The sequence below is a fragment of the Strix uralensis genome, chromosome 16, assembly GCF_047716275.1.
Source record: "Strix uralensis isolate ZFMK-TIS-50842 chromosome 16, bStrUra1, whole genome shotgun sequence".
NCBI classification, from domain to species: domain Eukaryota; kingdom Metazoa; phylum Chordata; class Aves; order Strigiformes; family Strigidae; genus Strix; species Strix uralensis.
The window spans coordinates 8,561,852-8,578,432 of record NC_133987.1 but is presented as its reverse complement, the minus strand read 5'-3'; the positions used below and the strand labels follow the sequence as shown (position 1 = coordinate 8,578,432).

The window sequence follows — 16,581 nt, the reverse complement described above, 5'->3', positions numbered from 1 at the left end:
CCTGACTCCCCCATTCAGAAACTGTGCCTAGCTCACAGCAGAAACAGGGTTCTAGGGAGCAAAGGCAAAAGCAGCAGCAGGGAGAACCTGAAAAAAAAGCAGTGGAAGAGAAGATGGCAGTAGGGAATCGTACTGGGAAGCACTGCTGCAGTTCCTGGAGCCCCACAGCAGGTTACTGTAGATGCTAAAAGAAAAGTAAGATTCAGACGGAGATGTCCTCACTGTTCCCCGATAAGAGAATCTCACCTTGTTTTGGTACATCTTCCATTGTCTCTGGATGATTCTGGCTGCTTGTTCCTTTCTGTGATCTTCTTTGCCTTTAACCGTGCAGATTGGTGAAGACTGCAAGGAGAATCTTTAACTCAGTACACTAAAGACACAAGTTGGAATTCTATGAGGAAAACACGTTACAAATGACTCAAACATCAGCACCAGAGTTATTAAATGTTCATCCTGCCTGCAGAGTGGAAGAAGTTAAAGAGGGAACTCTTAGTTCTGAATACTGCTCATGTTCGAACTCATGACTGCTACAGCGAAACACATTCCTGCCCCCATCTGAGGTGCTAGCAGAGCATGGGAATGGAAGGGTTTTCATTTACATGTACTCTTACTTTTCTATGCATTGCTAAGGCAATAGGAGCTCCGACAGTGGAACCCACTGCTTTGTTGATCAGAAATGGTTTGTATGTTATTGACAGACTGAGAACAAATGTTAGGATACCTAATTTTGCAATTCTTCTCCAGGAAAGACTAGTATTAATTAATTGGGGAGCTCTTTCATGTCTCATTCTGGCAACTGTGGCCCCATAATCATCCGTTTAAGCTTACTGATGAGTTGGCCATCATATGACACTGACAAGATGGAGAGCTTGTGTAAATTGGCATAAATCTACACTTCTATCTTGAAGAAATTAATTAGAGAAAAAAGAAAGAAACCAAGAACAAAACAAGATTTTGTTCCAGTTATTTCTTCTGAGGTGTGGTTGCATATTCCACCTCTCACCATCTGATCCTTTTGATCCTTAATTATCCCATACTAACTGTCATACCTCACTTGCCAAACAAAAGTTAACTGCAATTTAAAAAGACTAATTTAATTTGTTGGTGTAAAATTCTAAGTAGAGGAACAAGAGATTTTATAGACTCTGAAAAAAACCTCCTGATTCTGTGAAAAGGATTTATTTATAACCTAAAAACGCTGAGTTACAGGCTTAAGTTTAGCAAATGGATCATGTTATATTAAAAATGACAACCTACTATTAAAATGAAAAATTGGTAGGAACTTAGTGATAATTACAAATAATGGGAACATTTCAATAAATGGATGGTTACTGGCCAAGAATATATATAGTCTGCAGAGGAAAAAAGGAGCTGTTTGTTGGCTGTTTTTAAAGACTCAAGTTATTTGGTATTCAAAACATCAGCTAGCATCCATCAGCCTATAACACACAAAAAAGAATCGAAAGAATTGCACAGTATATCAAAAACCAGCACCCTCTTAAGCTAGTGGACGTTTTTATTCATATTTTTTATTACCTGTATTTCAGGGTCTATTTATTTTCAAGTACAAACTATCAAAATCCCCAGTATAATTTTCAACTATTTTTTAGTGAAATGAGATTAATATGACCACACTGCATCTGAAAGCATGTCTGTCAGTGCCCATTCATCTCTACTGGCCAGTTACAATAACATTTGGCAGAGGGACAGAAGATTGCAAAGATATCAAGTTCAGTCATATTTCACAACCCCCCCCCCAACTGATTACAGACCCCATTTAAGGCTGTCCAGGATTAACAGACATACAAATACATTTATTAGATACCGACAAATCGAGAAAGAGGAGGCTATGAATACCTCAACTCTAGAAAAACTTCAATTCAAAGGGGATAAGGGTTTATTTTATTGTATTGACACCTTCCCTAATTCTTTACTCAAATATGGTGTCCCACCAGCAGTGGAATTAAAAAACCCCCTCAATTTTCATGACGATTAGTGTTCTACATCCCGAAAACCTTCCCATGAGAAAGTACCCAGCTTCCATCCAAACAGAAAGGTTAATGAGTATTTTCTGACTGGACAGCACACGTGCCCTAAGTGATTACCTGACCAGCATAAAAATAATTGAAAAGGGGTTTTGGTCTTTTGCCAGTCTGCCAGTGAGCACACTTACCTGCGTCTATCCTTTACCTAACTGTCAATTCCTACAAGACCTCCCTCTCTCTACAAAATTGGACTGAAATTAGTTAATAGGATTCAGATGTTTTAAGAAGATATAAGCAAAACCACAACTGTCTTTTTTTTCTTAGAAAGTAAGGTAAAAAACCTCAAACATTTAGAAGTGTAAGCTTTTTGCAACATTCTGATAAATAAGAAAAAGTGGTGGTGGGGCAGATAATCACTAACAGCTCCAAAAAAACCCCAAGTTGCAGTGGTAGTTATTGAAACAACTTACCAACAAGCTCTGGGAATTAATTCAGAATCTCTATGACAAGATTTAATGCCTCTCTGAAAAGACACAACTAGCAGTTATTTAGACTATCATCTCAATTTGCAATATATTAGTTAGATGCAAGGGGAAAAAAAAAATCCATAAACAAAAACATGTGTCTGTACCTTATTAAGCTTTTCCATTGTATCTTCTGCCATTTGCCTCTTCTCTTCCTCCAATTTTGACTCCAATTTCCCTACTTTCTGTGTCAGGTTCTGGATTTCCTCACTATGGTTGAAAAAGCAAAGATATTTATATCTAGAAATTTTCTTTTGTTCCTGCTTTGAAAATACTGAACCCATTTCATAGGATTTGGTTGCTTTGGGTTTTTTTAAAGGCCAAAGTGGGAAACTGCCCAGGATAACATGATACATATTCTTATAGTAACAGACAGGTAACATCAACTCTCAAGTTGTGATAGCACAGTTATGTTAAAATTAAAAAGTCCCAAGGTTACAACAGTACCCTTGATACTATTAATATTGCATCTAGAACTGCTACAGTTTCATACTTGTCTGTCAAAGTCCTTTCTTACAAAGCAATAATGAAGGAATTTTTTTTGCCACCCTTGCACAGGATTATTGTCAACAGTTACACACAATACATGAAGTAAATGTAATGACATATTGGCAATGGTATAGAAGCACAGGCTAAGGTAAAGATACTACAGTTTTTTCTTAGAGAAAAAAAGGTCTCTGAGCCCAACATGGCAGCTCTCTTTTTCCATTAATCTTACTAATTTTTATTATAATTTAATTCTTATTTTTACTATACTTGCTAGTCTTCCACTTCCTCTAAAACTAATCTGTAGAATTCTTCCCCTAGTAACTTACTCCATCCCTCCAAAACAGTTCTGTTTAAATAAATTCTCATCTTCCTGCAGTTCAGATGAACTCCTATGGATTTTGAGTCACTTCAAAAGAAAATTATACTTTAACAGATATTTTTTTGGTTCTGAAAGGATCTACTAATACAAAATATGATACCTTAAAGCCTGTTCCTCTGTACTCTTTTCTTCCATCTTATTCTGCCACTTCTGCAGCTCCAGCTCCACTTCAGCTTTAGCCTGTAGTAACTGCTTGATATCTAATCTACAAAGGTATAAGGGAATCTAAGCAATACTTAAGACATTCGTACTTCAACAAAGTAGTTATTTTTTGTTTAAACTTCTAAATAAAATAGGTTTTATCAAGTCTGTGAATGCAAGCATACACTGTTCAGAAGTAAAAGGCCTCCTCACATGCTCTCACTGTGCATTGTTGTTCAGAGGCAAGTTGACACAGAAGGCAGAGTGTCTTATCAACAATACATAGTTGTGTGCACATCTCTGCTTATGATCAGATTAACCTGCCTGCCCTTATGCACCAACTCACCAAACGAGTCCAAGCAACACAAATTGCAAATCAATTGCTTAGTGGGGAGAAAAGAAGTCACAATGCATCATATGGCAGAAGGCAGGGTTAAATGGAGAAAGTGGCAGATCAGGACAAAACATGTTGAAAAAAACAAGACAAATTTTTACAGAAAAATACTTGCAAGAAGTGCTGCGTAAAGTGACATATAGCCCTTCAAAGGCTTTTCAGTGTGGTTAGCAAAAAAGCACGTCTTGAAAAATGTGTTAGAAAGAAGTAGAAATTCTCATTTTCCATCTTCTCACTGACTTTTTTTTCCCTGCAATGTAATTTTACAACACTAGTAGGACTAGAAGAAGCTTTTGAAATAAAAGATGAAGGGACCATCAAAATTTGTTTTCTTGCTGGAAATGTGAAGGACTTATTACATCGTTTCATAATGTGACAGGGAATAATTAAATAATTCACACCTACAGAACAACGTCTCAGACAAGAGTTGCACTTACTCTTTATTGAGTAGGAGATTCTGAAGTGCCTTCTTATCCCTCTGCAGTTTCTTCACTAGCCCTTGGAGGCGATGACATTCCTCAACATGGTCTACCTGTTGAGAGGCTGGATGATCCGGGTCTACAGAAGGCGAAGATGGCACAGCAAGTAACTGTGATGACTCACTATCTGCTGATGACACCCTGCTGTTCTCCATGGCACATACTTTCTAAAGAGGATACATTTACATAAAAAAATACAAAAGAAACCAGAAGAAAAATAAATTTAGCATAAAATGATTTTATTTAGGCCATGAAAAAAGATCAAATGGAAGTTAATTCTAAAATGTACATCTATATGTAACAAGTATGAGAAAGGAAAAATGGGAAGGGCACATGGTACAGACATCAGTTTACATGTATAAGCCAGAATGCACAAGGCTGATTCACTGACTATATGCCACAAGCACAAGCCAGTGGTTCTGCATTTTCTGCTCAAAGACAGGTAAGACGGCCACATGATTATGATCACTCACTTTTTCTAGTTCCGAAATCCGTCTCACCAGCCTCTGTCTGCTCCACTCACTATAATCTAAATACAATAATAAAGCTTTAAACATGAAACTGTATCAGTGAGTCACACCGTTCTTGCTTTTTGAAACTTCTGTCCATACAGAAAGACCATCTAAAGACTTCTGAACCCCAAATTTAAATATGCAGCAATGAAAAAAAAATGAGAATGGTCTTAAAATATAACTTCTATACCAATTAGCTCAGAAATCAAAATAAACCATTCACATTCATCAGTTTTCAACAACAGAAAAACAGTTTTCCAGTGAAACATTAAATACTCAAGTGATTCCAGTCCAGAATTCTCAGGGATAATTACAAAGGAAACCCAGGTCTGACTGGAGCAGCACAGCCACAGTCAGAGAGAGAATCCTGTAAGAAACTTTTCATTCCAACCTTTGCCCCTCCTGAATCTTCACCTCTTTAATAATTCCCTGATTTCTACCATTGTAGGGTTCTGCTCTCAAACACATCTTTCAGATGTACCTAAATCCCTTGCCCCATGTTCGCCAACTTTTCAGTACGTACTTTTTGTTTTATTGGAAGGAGGAGGAGAACTGCTTAGCACATGATCTAGATCTTCTTTCAGCCTCCGATTCTCATTCTGCAATTCCTTGATGTTCCTGGATAACCTCAGGACAGCAGCATTCAGTGCCTTTAGTCGTTTCTGTGTATCTCTGCCCTCTGTACTTGGAAATGGGGTCAAAACCAGAAAGTTAACTTAAAAGCAAGAACAAAGAAGCAGCATTAAAAAAAAAGAGTGGAACAGCCTCACTATTCAAGTCAGCTGGCTACGTTAACTGTCTCCAGCTCCCCCCAGTAGTATTTCTCAACATTTTTTACTTGAGGAGTTACCTCTTCTTTTTGCAAAAAACATGCAAAGAACATCTTGCTCAATGCTTTCACAATTGTTTTAATTTGCATTAAAGAAGGAAGATACTTTGAAACGTTGAAAGTTCTCTTATTTTACCTCCTCCCCCACTCTGTTTCATTAACGCTAAAACAAAAGTGCTTGTACGAGGTTTACTTATTTTGTTTTCTATTTGTTTTGTTAACCAACCTTATAATGCGTTGCCAGCACTATATGGACCACTGATTTAAAAACACTTATCTTCAGTCAACTGGGAGACTCCTCCAAAAAACTGTTCAGCATGGAAAGCTAACCTGCGTGCTCTGAATTGCTTTCTTTCACTTAACAAACAGATTGAGATTGGGAGAGAGGGGGCTATACATAGATGGACTAACTCTCAAACAAATCCAACACACAAGTGTATTTTCAGATAACTGTGAATGCTGCTCTAACATAAAAGAAACTATTCCTGTGAAAGTAAACCCCAGAGAAATTTCTTTCTTCATTTAAAAGCTACATTTCAATCAATGAGACTTGAAACAGATTTGAAGAATACAGCTAACATCGATGTGATGGGAATAAAAGGCATCAGAAAAGGGAAAGCCTGCTACGTGTTAAAACTGTTTTAAATATACTACAGTGATTTTGCCTTTTTTATTTTTCTAATAAAGGGGAGAAGAAGTCTCAGCTTCTAGATGCGCAAAATTGTGAAGTTTGTTCACAAAACATATTTCTAATGGGATGAAATACTCGTTCTTTATTGCTATGAGAAAATTCTTTAAAACTTACTCCTGGAAACAAAGGATGGACCTACTTTTGGACAAACACCACTGCCAATGACAATCACAGAACAGTTTGTATCCCATCCACTGGAATAATTACAAGGTAAAGAGGGAGACAGTCTACAATTAGCATATCAGAGTAAAAAGCTGAATCTAATCTACCTTTTGAAAATTAAAAGGAAATTAAACCATAAAAACAAACAAATAAGGTTGTCCAGATGTCATGGATGACTATTAATACAGCTGTCCCAGGCAGGAAGAAAAAAAAAAAGTTAAAAACAAAACACACCACACCACCAAAAATGTGAAGTGACAGAAATGATCATTAACCGTATCACTTCGTGCCATTATTTTAGGCTCACCAAAACCTAAATCAAAGAATTGCAGACCATTTTGAAGACTTGAAAGGTTGCCTAGTTTCTAGCTACAATTGGATACTACCGTTTCACACTTTATGCTGAAATATGATTATTTTAACTCTGAAAAAGAGGAGCTAAATGCCATTCAATTCAGCCAGAAATAATGTAGACAAGCATCATGAAAGACACACTCTCCTACAACGCTTTCTATGTGCCAGAGTCTGACCTTCAGCATCATTTATTATTTCAGTGCTCAGCCACTCAAGTAGAGACTGACAGTCACGTAATGGAGAGAGACTGCCCTGACCACTGCTTTCTGAAGCTGTGAATAAATGAGGACAAGAAAGAGACCTGATGACTCATTTTTACCTGTAAATAAATTCAGTGTGATGGCTTACAGCCTCAAGAGGATAGTCACTGTATGCCTGAGCCAAAAGAGATTTGTTGGGGTTTTTTTAAACAGTGACAAAACAAATTGCAGTTTTCAATCCCCAAGAGACAGTGAATTAGGAAAACACAGGTAGTATACATAATGACCCATAAAGAGTTCTCATACGTTTCTATCGATCTAAATAATTACACCCCAAATTAAGACAGCTGCCTGTACTTAACACTAGGAGGGCAAGTATATTTTGAAGTGGTGTGGTAACCAATTTTCCTATCCCACATCTCTGCTATTACCCTCTAAACTATTACCCTCTCTTCTCAGCTCGAAAAAACACTCACTTGCATAGATGCTTTTAATTCACTCTCTTACTGGAGCTTTGTCTTTTGCTTTTGTGCTTTGATTTTTATTTCCTCTACAGACTGTTCACCCTCACCACCACGTATACACCCACACACTAGTGACAAGCACTAGTAGGAGCGTCTCCGACAGCATCTCACTAGTGTCACTCATGGCTATCTCACAAAAGCTACCCTGACCTGCGGATCTGTCTCTCTGTACCACAGCATAACAGTGTTTACTCCAAAATACCTTCTTTGTAGCATACAGCCTAGAGCAAAATGCAGAACTGACTCAAGAGTAAGATGCCAAACATCTAGTGAGTTTGTTTCAATCACCAGTGATGTCAGAATAGGTGTGATTACGGGGGAAGATGGATTTTATTTAACAGATACATTTTCAGCACTTTCATGTACTTTTTAAATAGCTCTAGTATTTTTTCCACATCCACAAAATGGTCTATCTACAAAAAACCCAAACATGACTAAGACATATACCAAGGCTGTGAAGCCAACCAAAGTAGTACCAAAAAGCAAATCCAGCAATCTAAATGACAAAATAAACCGTTCCCATGTAGTTGTTTTCCATCACTTAAAGTAGTATATGAGTGATATATCAAACACATATATGCAAGCATTTGCCTCAGAAGAATTAAACATACTTTTTCCTCATAGTCTCAGATTTTGCCAGGAGGAGTTGGAGACGATGAACCTGTGAAATATGAAATACAGATTCCATTAAGGAGCTAGCTGTGGAAGCTGGCATTGCTAATGCAACACATTTGTCCATTAGGTGAAAATCAGAACAAGACTCTTTGGGTACTAACAGAGGCAATGATGCCATCACTGAAAATCAGGCTACTGTTATATTGCCTTTCATCTAGACACTACTTATGGTTGCACATTAGTTTCTTTATTTCCCCTTTTTGGTTGACACACTGAACTTATTAAGAAAAAAGGTTTTTCAGTACATATAGTTGGAGCTATAAGAACATCTATGAAAATTTGATTCCAATGACAGGTGTAGCTAAGCTGTAAGAAACCTATTTAAAACATTCCATTTATATTTCGACTCAACAACTGAACAACTTCCTCTCCTGTATGCACATTGAAGGACCTGTCAGACGTACCTCTTCATAGTAGGTTTCCATAGCTATCCTCATTTCTTCCAAATTAGTGGTCTTCATGTCTGCCTGGAATTTGCTGAAAATAGAAGAATACAAAATATAATCTAGTCAGACCAGCAAAGACGCTGCAATACCTGTTGGTTTACAGTTTCTGAGTGGGTAGTTCATAATTGCTAATATGTTCTCAGAATTCATGAAAACATCTTAAGGAACAGAAGAATACATATGAAAAATAACATGGATTTCAAATTCCCTTTATTCTCTCATCCCAAACAAGCCTCTACCCCCCCCAAAGTCATACTTAATAGTGTTGTCTTTCTCCTCGCACTGTTGTTCTAGCTTGAAAATCTTCTGCTTCAATCCACTAACCACCTACAGAAAGAACAAATGGCTCATGAGTCCTAGAATAATCTTCTCTTCACAGAAGTTCTATTTCTCCACAATCTTGCCCTGTCTTTATAAATTATACCTAACCAGATATACTTATTCCTACATACTTCAGTACTTAGTAAATCCCATGCATGTCTGCTACCCCAGAACGAAGAGAACACTAATTAAATCAGATCCCTAACTTATATCTGTGGTAACATAACCAGTTTAATAATATTTATACACAATCGTTAAATAAAACCAACTCTGCCCATTACCCTGCTAAATTCAAAGCAGCAAATAATAGGGAGAATGCTCCCCAAACAGATTCAAGACAGTGACAAAGAAGCTCCCTAAAATAATGTTAATTCCAGATCTTTGTTACTGGTTTATCTGACTACAGAAATAATGGTTACCTAATTCCCCAATTGCTTATTTTTTCTTACTTCATTTTATTTTTTAAAATCAGTAGTGTTTCAGTGAATGGGGTAAGGTAATGAAGACACTATTACCCATCCATTATCGGTCTTCTTTTCTGACAAAGCTCGTGCCAGCTCAGAGCCCTGCAAGGTAAGATAAAGCGAGTGAGCAACCTTGCTACTTTATTCTACTGCCAGCTCCTTCCACAAAATTTTCTAACGTACCCATCTCCACAGTCATTTCACAGCCCAACAGCTTAAGCTATGAAGTCCCTATGCTCACTGTTTTATATTAGCGCACTTCTCCCAAGATGTAGATATGCACACAGAAAGTGACAGCCACAGGGAATCCAGTGAAATTCAGGTTTTCTAGCTATGACCCTAAATGCTTCTTGGCCTTGTAGGTCTGACAATAAGGCTCATCTTCTGCTTCCCTGGTTCAGGTCTCAGGACCACATGCATCAGTCACCATGCAAGAGGTTAACTCGTCTACTCTCAGGCAAAATATTCAGGAAGTGGGCCTCTAGAAAGACAACTTTTAATTTCTGAAAGGAAAATTAAAATGTATCTTTGCTAAATAAACTTATCTGCACAGCATAGCATGATCTTCCTTTGAACTGAGCTGGACTGGTGAGCTGAGATACACAAAACAGAAATCCCTTCACACCAACCAACCCCCTCTCATATTCAAGCTCATCATTCCGAGGAGCCAACACACTACAGACTCCTGAAATCTAGAGACACAGGAAGAGGATCACACTGCTCAGCACTCTTTTGCCCCACTTTTATCTCCCCAAGAAACAGTCACCCTGGAAGGATCCAACAGTCGTTCAATCTGTTTATCCTTTCTATTGTTCTCTTCTTCTAGTCGACGGAGCTTAGTCTTCATTCGATCTCCCTCATTTTTCTGAGCTTGTATTGTCTAAGAGAGGGGAGAAAAATCATAAGCACATTTCAGAAATAGACACACACTGAGTTTTCACATGGAACACGTTCTGATGTCAATAACAATCCAATTATGATGGTCACGATGATGAAGCAAAAGAAAAAAAAAAAAAAAAGAGAGACCATCACACTGGAGACCAGGGCTGGGAGATAAGGGAAGTGACAGGGCAAACTTAAAAGGTTTAACAGAAAGGCAACCTTACAAATGATCTACAACAGTCAAGATATCTGTCTACAGGTATCCCTAGTGTTCAACATGGCCAGTCCTCATCTTTCATACACTACAGTAAACTCAACTGACAAAGTGTTAAAATGTGATGGGTGACAGCCAGAAGGTTTAAAAAAAAAAAAAAAAAAAAAAAAAAAAAAAAGAGGTTGAGGGACAAAGAAACCAAATGCAATGAACCTTTTCAGCGTCCAGCTAGGGCCATGGCTGGGGTTCAGGACTGGGTATACTTCAAGGCTTCCACATCCAGTACTCAGAAGTATCTATCACACCATAAGAACAATGAAATTGCCTTAAACAGACACAAGTTTAGTTTAGCCTTATATTACAAATGCAAAAATAATAAATTGGTGGATGTCCCAGCTGTAGAAACCAAAGTATTCTGAACCAATAAGGCCCGGACATCTACCAGTGGATGAAGTGATGCTATGACTCTCTAAGTAAGTATCAGAGAGACTGTACCTTTTTCAGTTCTATAATTTCATCGTACATATCTTCTTTTTCTTTGTAGTCAGGAGTTCCAGGGATGTAGCCTACAGAAAAAAAGTATGTAAAATAAGCAGATCTGAAAGAGTTATTTTTAACTAACTATTAACTAACCAAGTAATTCTCCTAATTACTTGTCTTCTCTCTGGTGCTAGATTAAAATATCCATCTCAAGAAAGATATACAGTTCACAGAAGACTGCAGTCTTCTCATCCCAACAAATCAGTTATTTATAAAAGATTTCTACATGTCCAGAATACATTTTTCTATTTCTGCCTAACATGTAAAAGTCTATCATCTTTTAAAGCTGCCAGAAACAGTGTATAACCAGTAACAGTACAGATGTCATTTTAAATGGAAGTGGGATTTTTAAGTTTACAGTTCTCCTTTAAGAAAAGCAGGATAAAAGTTTTAAATTTTGCTCTTCTCATAAAACTCAATTGATTTTAATATCACAACCACATGATAAAACATTTTCTAGAGAAGAAGTAAAAGGAGTCAATTACATAGAATTTCAGGCAAGCAGATGGTTTCTATCAATGGTTCCTAAACTATGTTTTGCAAAGTCACAATAAATTGTCTACAGCTGGCCCATTGAACCATATTATATTTGCAACATTTTCAGCTGCAAATGCATGGCAATTTGCAAAAAGTTCTGAAAGCTAGTAGTGACTCATTGCTCAAAAAAATTTGGAAACCCCCATCTTATCCAATTTAGAAATCTCAAGAAGTATCTCATGGATCATATTTTGACACATTTTAATGCAGGCTAAACTGAAATGCCTCTTCTTTAGAGGCATTATATGCTTTAGAGGCAAGATCTTAAGCAATGTGTGTTTTTACACAGGAAAAAGATAATTAACTTCTATCTACCACACCATTACATAGTTTACCATTACTAGAAGAACGAGAATGTTTTGGCTTCTTCATTCCTAGAGCTTCCTTCAAATATTCTGGAGTGCTACTAGAAATGTTAGTTCGCATATGCCCCATGTCAACATCTGATTTCAGAGGATGGCTCATTCCTGCCAACAAAAATGGAACAAAAAAATGCAAAAATCAGGGATAATTGTGAATTAGATTTGTGGATTTATTCTGAGCAAATGGAACATAGAAAGCTCCAGATGCTGTTAATTATTCCCTCTATAAATTCTCAAGATCAGATAATTCCAACCACCCAAATAAACAATAGTGAAATTACTTCCTATGTAGCCTATAATCAAATACAAATCTATTTTTCACGAGTTTATATGTTAAGCTGTCCACAACACTGAACTTTATCCATATATGCAGGTAAAGTTTTTATACTAATACCTTGTTTCAGTGATCCCAGCCACATCTGCCTTGGGTTTTTTACAGCTGCACTCTCAAGATGTGCACTGCCTGTTCCCTGCAGAGATCGCCAAACTGCAGCTTTTTTAGGATACAGTTGTGTGCTAGAGCTGTATGGAGACTCTATAACAAAAGAAAATATCTCAGTGTTGCCTTAAAAAGCTCAAGGTCACAAAAATTCTTTCTGTCTTGTGCTTCAAGGTTCCCAGACACATTTCTACTACTTATAAAAACAGAATTAAACAGCATACTACATACTGGCTTATAAGGAGCAATGGGATATTCACCTAAAAAAAAAAAAGGCACAATAAAGAAAAAAATCCAATTCCAAAAAATGAAGAGGTTTAGAGACAGACATAATGACAGTAATATGATTCAATGCATGTAGAAATATTTACATGTCAGTTTGTATAGGCACCCTTAAGATACTCACATGTCTAAATTCATACATTAAATTGACCTTTCAATGGATGTATACACAAATGTCCTATCAATGAGAAAAATATGTATGGCTAAACGGACAGAAGTAACTATAGCTACTAATCCACTAGCAATTTTCTTGCAGTAATCAAAGAACAGAATTGGTCTGATGCAACTGCTGGGGAGCCCCTTGCATTACTACTTCAGGTATGACGGTCAGGTTCAAATACTGACACTAATTCCACTTCAAATTATTAGTACAGATGTGAACTATATGGGCTAACTAGTTAAATCTTCAAGTTATCAAGAGAAGTACATGCAGTAAGAATCAACGTTGCAAACCTCACAGATGAAATTAAATCAGCTATTTTAAATTCCATCATTTAGGCAAGCAAAGGAAATTTCAGGAAAAGAAAGAAGATAGATGTACATCTACCAGAAAAACATGCCTCTTCCTCAACCTAAAGCAAAATTTAGAAGTACAACATTATTTAATTTATTAGAAACAAAACAAAGTAACAACAAACAGCAACACTTTGAGGTAGTCTTCTTTGAAACATTCACTACAAGTATGAAAAGGAAGGTAAATGGAAAAGTATAGTGAAAAACATAAACCCCAGAAAAAAGGACAAAAGTCCACATTAAAGCTGCAGATCTAATAATAATATTGTACTTCTAAGGTCATGTGAAAAAAACCCAACACACCAACAAATGAAACCAAGAACTGCTTAATCTACAACCACAGGTATCTACTGGATGGTAGGTAGCTCCAGTAATTCTAGATTCTTTCCACACAGCAAGTATCAGCATTTCTCCAAAAAGACAAAGAGAAAAAGAAATTCAGAATGCTTGCGATCAGAAGGGATAATGTGAGAAGAAAGTAGTTTATGCTGGAGAATCAAGAATTACAACTATCCCATAAACTTCAATATTTAGCCTATAAAAGTCTAACTTTGCAGGTGGGAGAACAAATCTCAGATAGGTGTGCTCTGCACACACCAGTGAATAATTCTAAAGAGAATAATAAGATGTCATATCAAGTAAATCTTCCAGTTCCTGTGTTCTACAAATCTATCTTGTTCTGCAGCAATGGAAGCAGAAGAAAAAATTTTGGAACACTTACTTGGTGACTTTGGAGGCTTGTGAAAAATTTTCTTCTTTAACTTCTGGAAGAGAAAAAGAATTTTTTATGTATTTAAAATATTCCACTCTGCAAAGATTCCAGCTTATAATCTCAAAACTGGCTTCAATCTCCATTTTGTATGAAGATCATTTATTCTAATAACACAAAATCTTCTGTGTAGAAAAGAAAAATAGCAGCATTAAGTATATGCAGATTCGGCCACAGCAACGGTCACCAGAATTCAGGTGATGCCTACTGAAGTTTTATGCTACAGATAAAAAGTAGTCTATTCACGCTCACAACACTAAGCCCTTCAGTATTAAATATGAGTAGCAGCAAATTCAAGGTGAGCACAGAGGCTGATCTGTATAACTATTTAGCTAAAGGAAAGACATTCAATTCCACTAAAGCTTTGTAAAAGGATTACTTAGGCCTGTAACTTGATAGAACAGTGAAATGAAGCCAAACATCATTTGCAGCCCCCAGCGCTGAGAATTTAGAAGTCAGAATTACATCTGGAATTAGAGGAGGTTTTTGAATCAAACTACATTGCAATAACATTGCTAGCTCTCCTTTCTGAAGGGTGTTCTATCGACCAGGAGGCATCACATGGATGCAGAGTGTGCAAGAACACGTTGAGAGGCCTTTTAAGGCATATACTTACAGTGTGCCATTAATAAAACTCACCATTTCTGTATCTGATTCACAGGTTATCACAGACAGGCTGTCATCTCCCTGGGAAATAGAGACATTAACTGTGACATCTGCTACTAAATAATTGGTTATAACACACGTCCAGAAAACTCTATCTCCTTTTACTATCACAACAAAGTTTGAGTGCAATAAATTCAAATAGTAAATGTGTCACTGTTGCAAAAAACTGCATCATTTGCTCTAACACAAACATTCTGTGTGATATAGTGCAAGTCACCTCAGACTTGAGCCACAGAGATTTATGCACAGCACTGTAACAGCTGAACCTTCAGGTGCCCCATCTTCCATGGTGCTGGTTCTGCATTAATTTCTCCACCAGAGTTAAGCAGCAACTCATCTGTCTGGCCCCTTCCTCACTCACTTATTCCTACCCTTGCTATGCTATGGGAACAATGTAAACTTGACTGAGGAAGCAATCAGGCTGAGGAAAAAACCCCAAAGGAATCAAAAAAGTAGTTAATTTTTCCTCAGATAGAGCTGACAACTTTCCCTGCTTCTCAAATGTAAGCATATCCACAGCAGAAGGAAGATTTCCACTTTGCTTTCAAATTATCTGAATGTATGCTGCCCTTGCAGAAAGAACATTTTCACTTGCTGCCGACTCCATGGGGCTCACAGTTGCAGCACCATTCTCTGGACAGATGTTGGTCTGACTCATTGCAAGAGGCAAGGTGGGGTGAAGTATTTTGTGGAAGCCTGGTTGACAGAATAGGAGCTGGGGTAGACAACAGAGCAGATAAAACAGCTTTTCACGGCTGGCCGAGAGCAAGCAGGTATCCATCTGACACACTGTGCCATATAGTTTTTAATTTCCTGAGGCAATGTTCCTTGCAGCACATTGATTATTTTTGCTGTTTTAAGGTCTTTTTATCACTCTAGGAGATGTCTTTACCTAAGTGTAGCTATCACATTAGGCACTGGAGAATGTGGAAGGCACCCAGCCTTGATAGGAGGCAGCAAACACCAAGATATAATCGCACAATAACAAAAACATTGCAGTTCTTGGAGACCTTCACAGTCCCTTCGCTCTTGCAAAACAGGCCCAACAAGAGCCACCTACAACAAACAACACGAGAACATGGTGGTTCCCAAGAAAGGGCCTCAAAATCTCCCTATGTGGCTGCTGAGGGGCAGGGAAACGAACACTAACCGCTCCCCCCGCCGTGCTACCGGCCAGCCAAGGAGATACAGGCAGAACCCAGAGTCCCGCGGGCTGGAGACGGACGAAGCCGTCCTCCTCCCCCTCCTAGCTACCGCTTCGCCCGCTTGGCGAGCCTGAAGGGGCTTCACGCTTTGCCCTAGCCCCGCGGGCTGACGGAAGCGTTGCCCGGACTGAGGCAGGCCCGGGGCCTCCTCCTCCAACTCCTTCTCCTCCTCCCCGCCGCCCCCTCCTTACCAGCTCCCCCTCCGCGGCCGCCTCACCGGCCCCCCGGGCCATGGCGGGAGAGTGGCGGGGAGACCTCAGAGGGTGGCAGGGCGGCGGGGGCTACCTCGGGCCATGGCGCCCGGCTCGGGGCAGGCGGTGGCCTGGGCTGAGCGCGGGCCTCCAGCCCCCTGGCACTTCCGGGTTGCGGAAACCATGGCAACCAGCCGCGCGGCGGCGGGGCGGGGCGGGGCGACGCCTGCGCAGAGTGGCCGGGGGCCGCCGCCTGCCGCGGCTCCGCCGTCCCCCCCGGGCCCAGGCAGGCGGGCCTGGGCCTTGCTGCGGAGCGCGGGTGCCACCAAGCGGCCCCGGCGGGCTGTGGAGCACTGAGGGATCTGGTGGAGTTGAGAACGGTCAGTGTGAGGTTAATGGTTGGACTGGAGGA

The 16,581-nt window shown here is 38.9% G+C and overlaps 1 protein-coding gene across 6 annotated transcripts in view; it reads right to left on the bottom strand.

Moving 5' to 3' along the window:
- IQCE (IQ motif containing E) overlaps window positions 1–16,330 on the bottom strand; it is a 28,842-nt gene extending 12,512 nt beyond the window's left edge. For 5 of the 6 annotated variants that reach the window (XR_012631128.1, XR_012631129.1, XM_074885871.1 and 2 more), the window contains exons 1-17: window positions 16,170–16,330; window positions 14,747–14,794; window positions 14,060–14,102; window positions 12,499–12,639; window positions 12,078–12,209; window positions 11,161–11,231; window positions 10,336–10,449; window positions 9,621–9,671; window positions 9,041–9,111; window positions 8,743–8,815; window positions 8,275–8,324; window positions 5,427–5,587; window positions 4,865–4,920; window positions 4,350–4,558; window positions 3,478–3,582; window positions 2,617–2,719; window positions 247–342 (exon numbers count right to left, since the gene is read on the bottom strand). Coding sequence is in view for 4 of the 6 variants with exons in the window: in XM_074885871.1 (XP_074741972.1) it covers window positions 247–342; window positions 2,617–2,719; window positions 3,478–3,582; window positions 4,350–4,558; window positions 4,865–4,920; window positions 5,427–5,587; window positions 8,275–8,324; window positions 8,743–8,815; window positions 9,041–9,111; window positions 9,621–9,671; window positions 10,336–10,449; window positions 11,161–11,231; window positions 12,078–12,209; window positions 12,499–12,639; window positions 14,060–14,102; window positions 14,747–14,794; window positions 16,170–16,211 (1,566 nt within the window). In the remaining 2 variants the exon portion in view is untranslated. Of the gene's footprint in view, window positions 1–246; window positions 343–2,616; window positions 2,720–3,477; window positions 3,583–4,349; window positions 4,559–4,864; window positions 4,921–5,426; window positions 5,588–8,274; window positions 8,325–8,742; window positions 8,816–9,040; window positions 9,112–9,620; window positions 9,672–10,335; window positions 10,450–11,160; window positions 11,232–12,077; window positions 12,210–12,498; window positions 12,640–14,059; window positions 14,103–14,746; window positions 14,795–15,665; window positions 15,813–16,169 lie in introns of those variants that run through there. The other variant, XM_074885875.1, reaches the window with a different exon arrangement.
- Window positions 16,331–16,581: the final 251 nt, after the last annotated feature.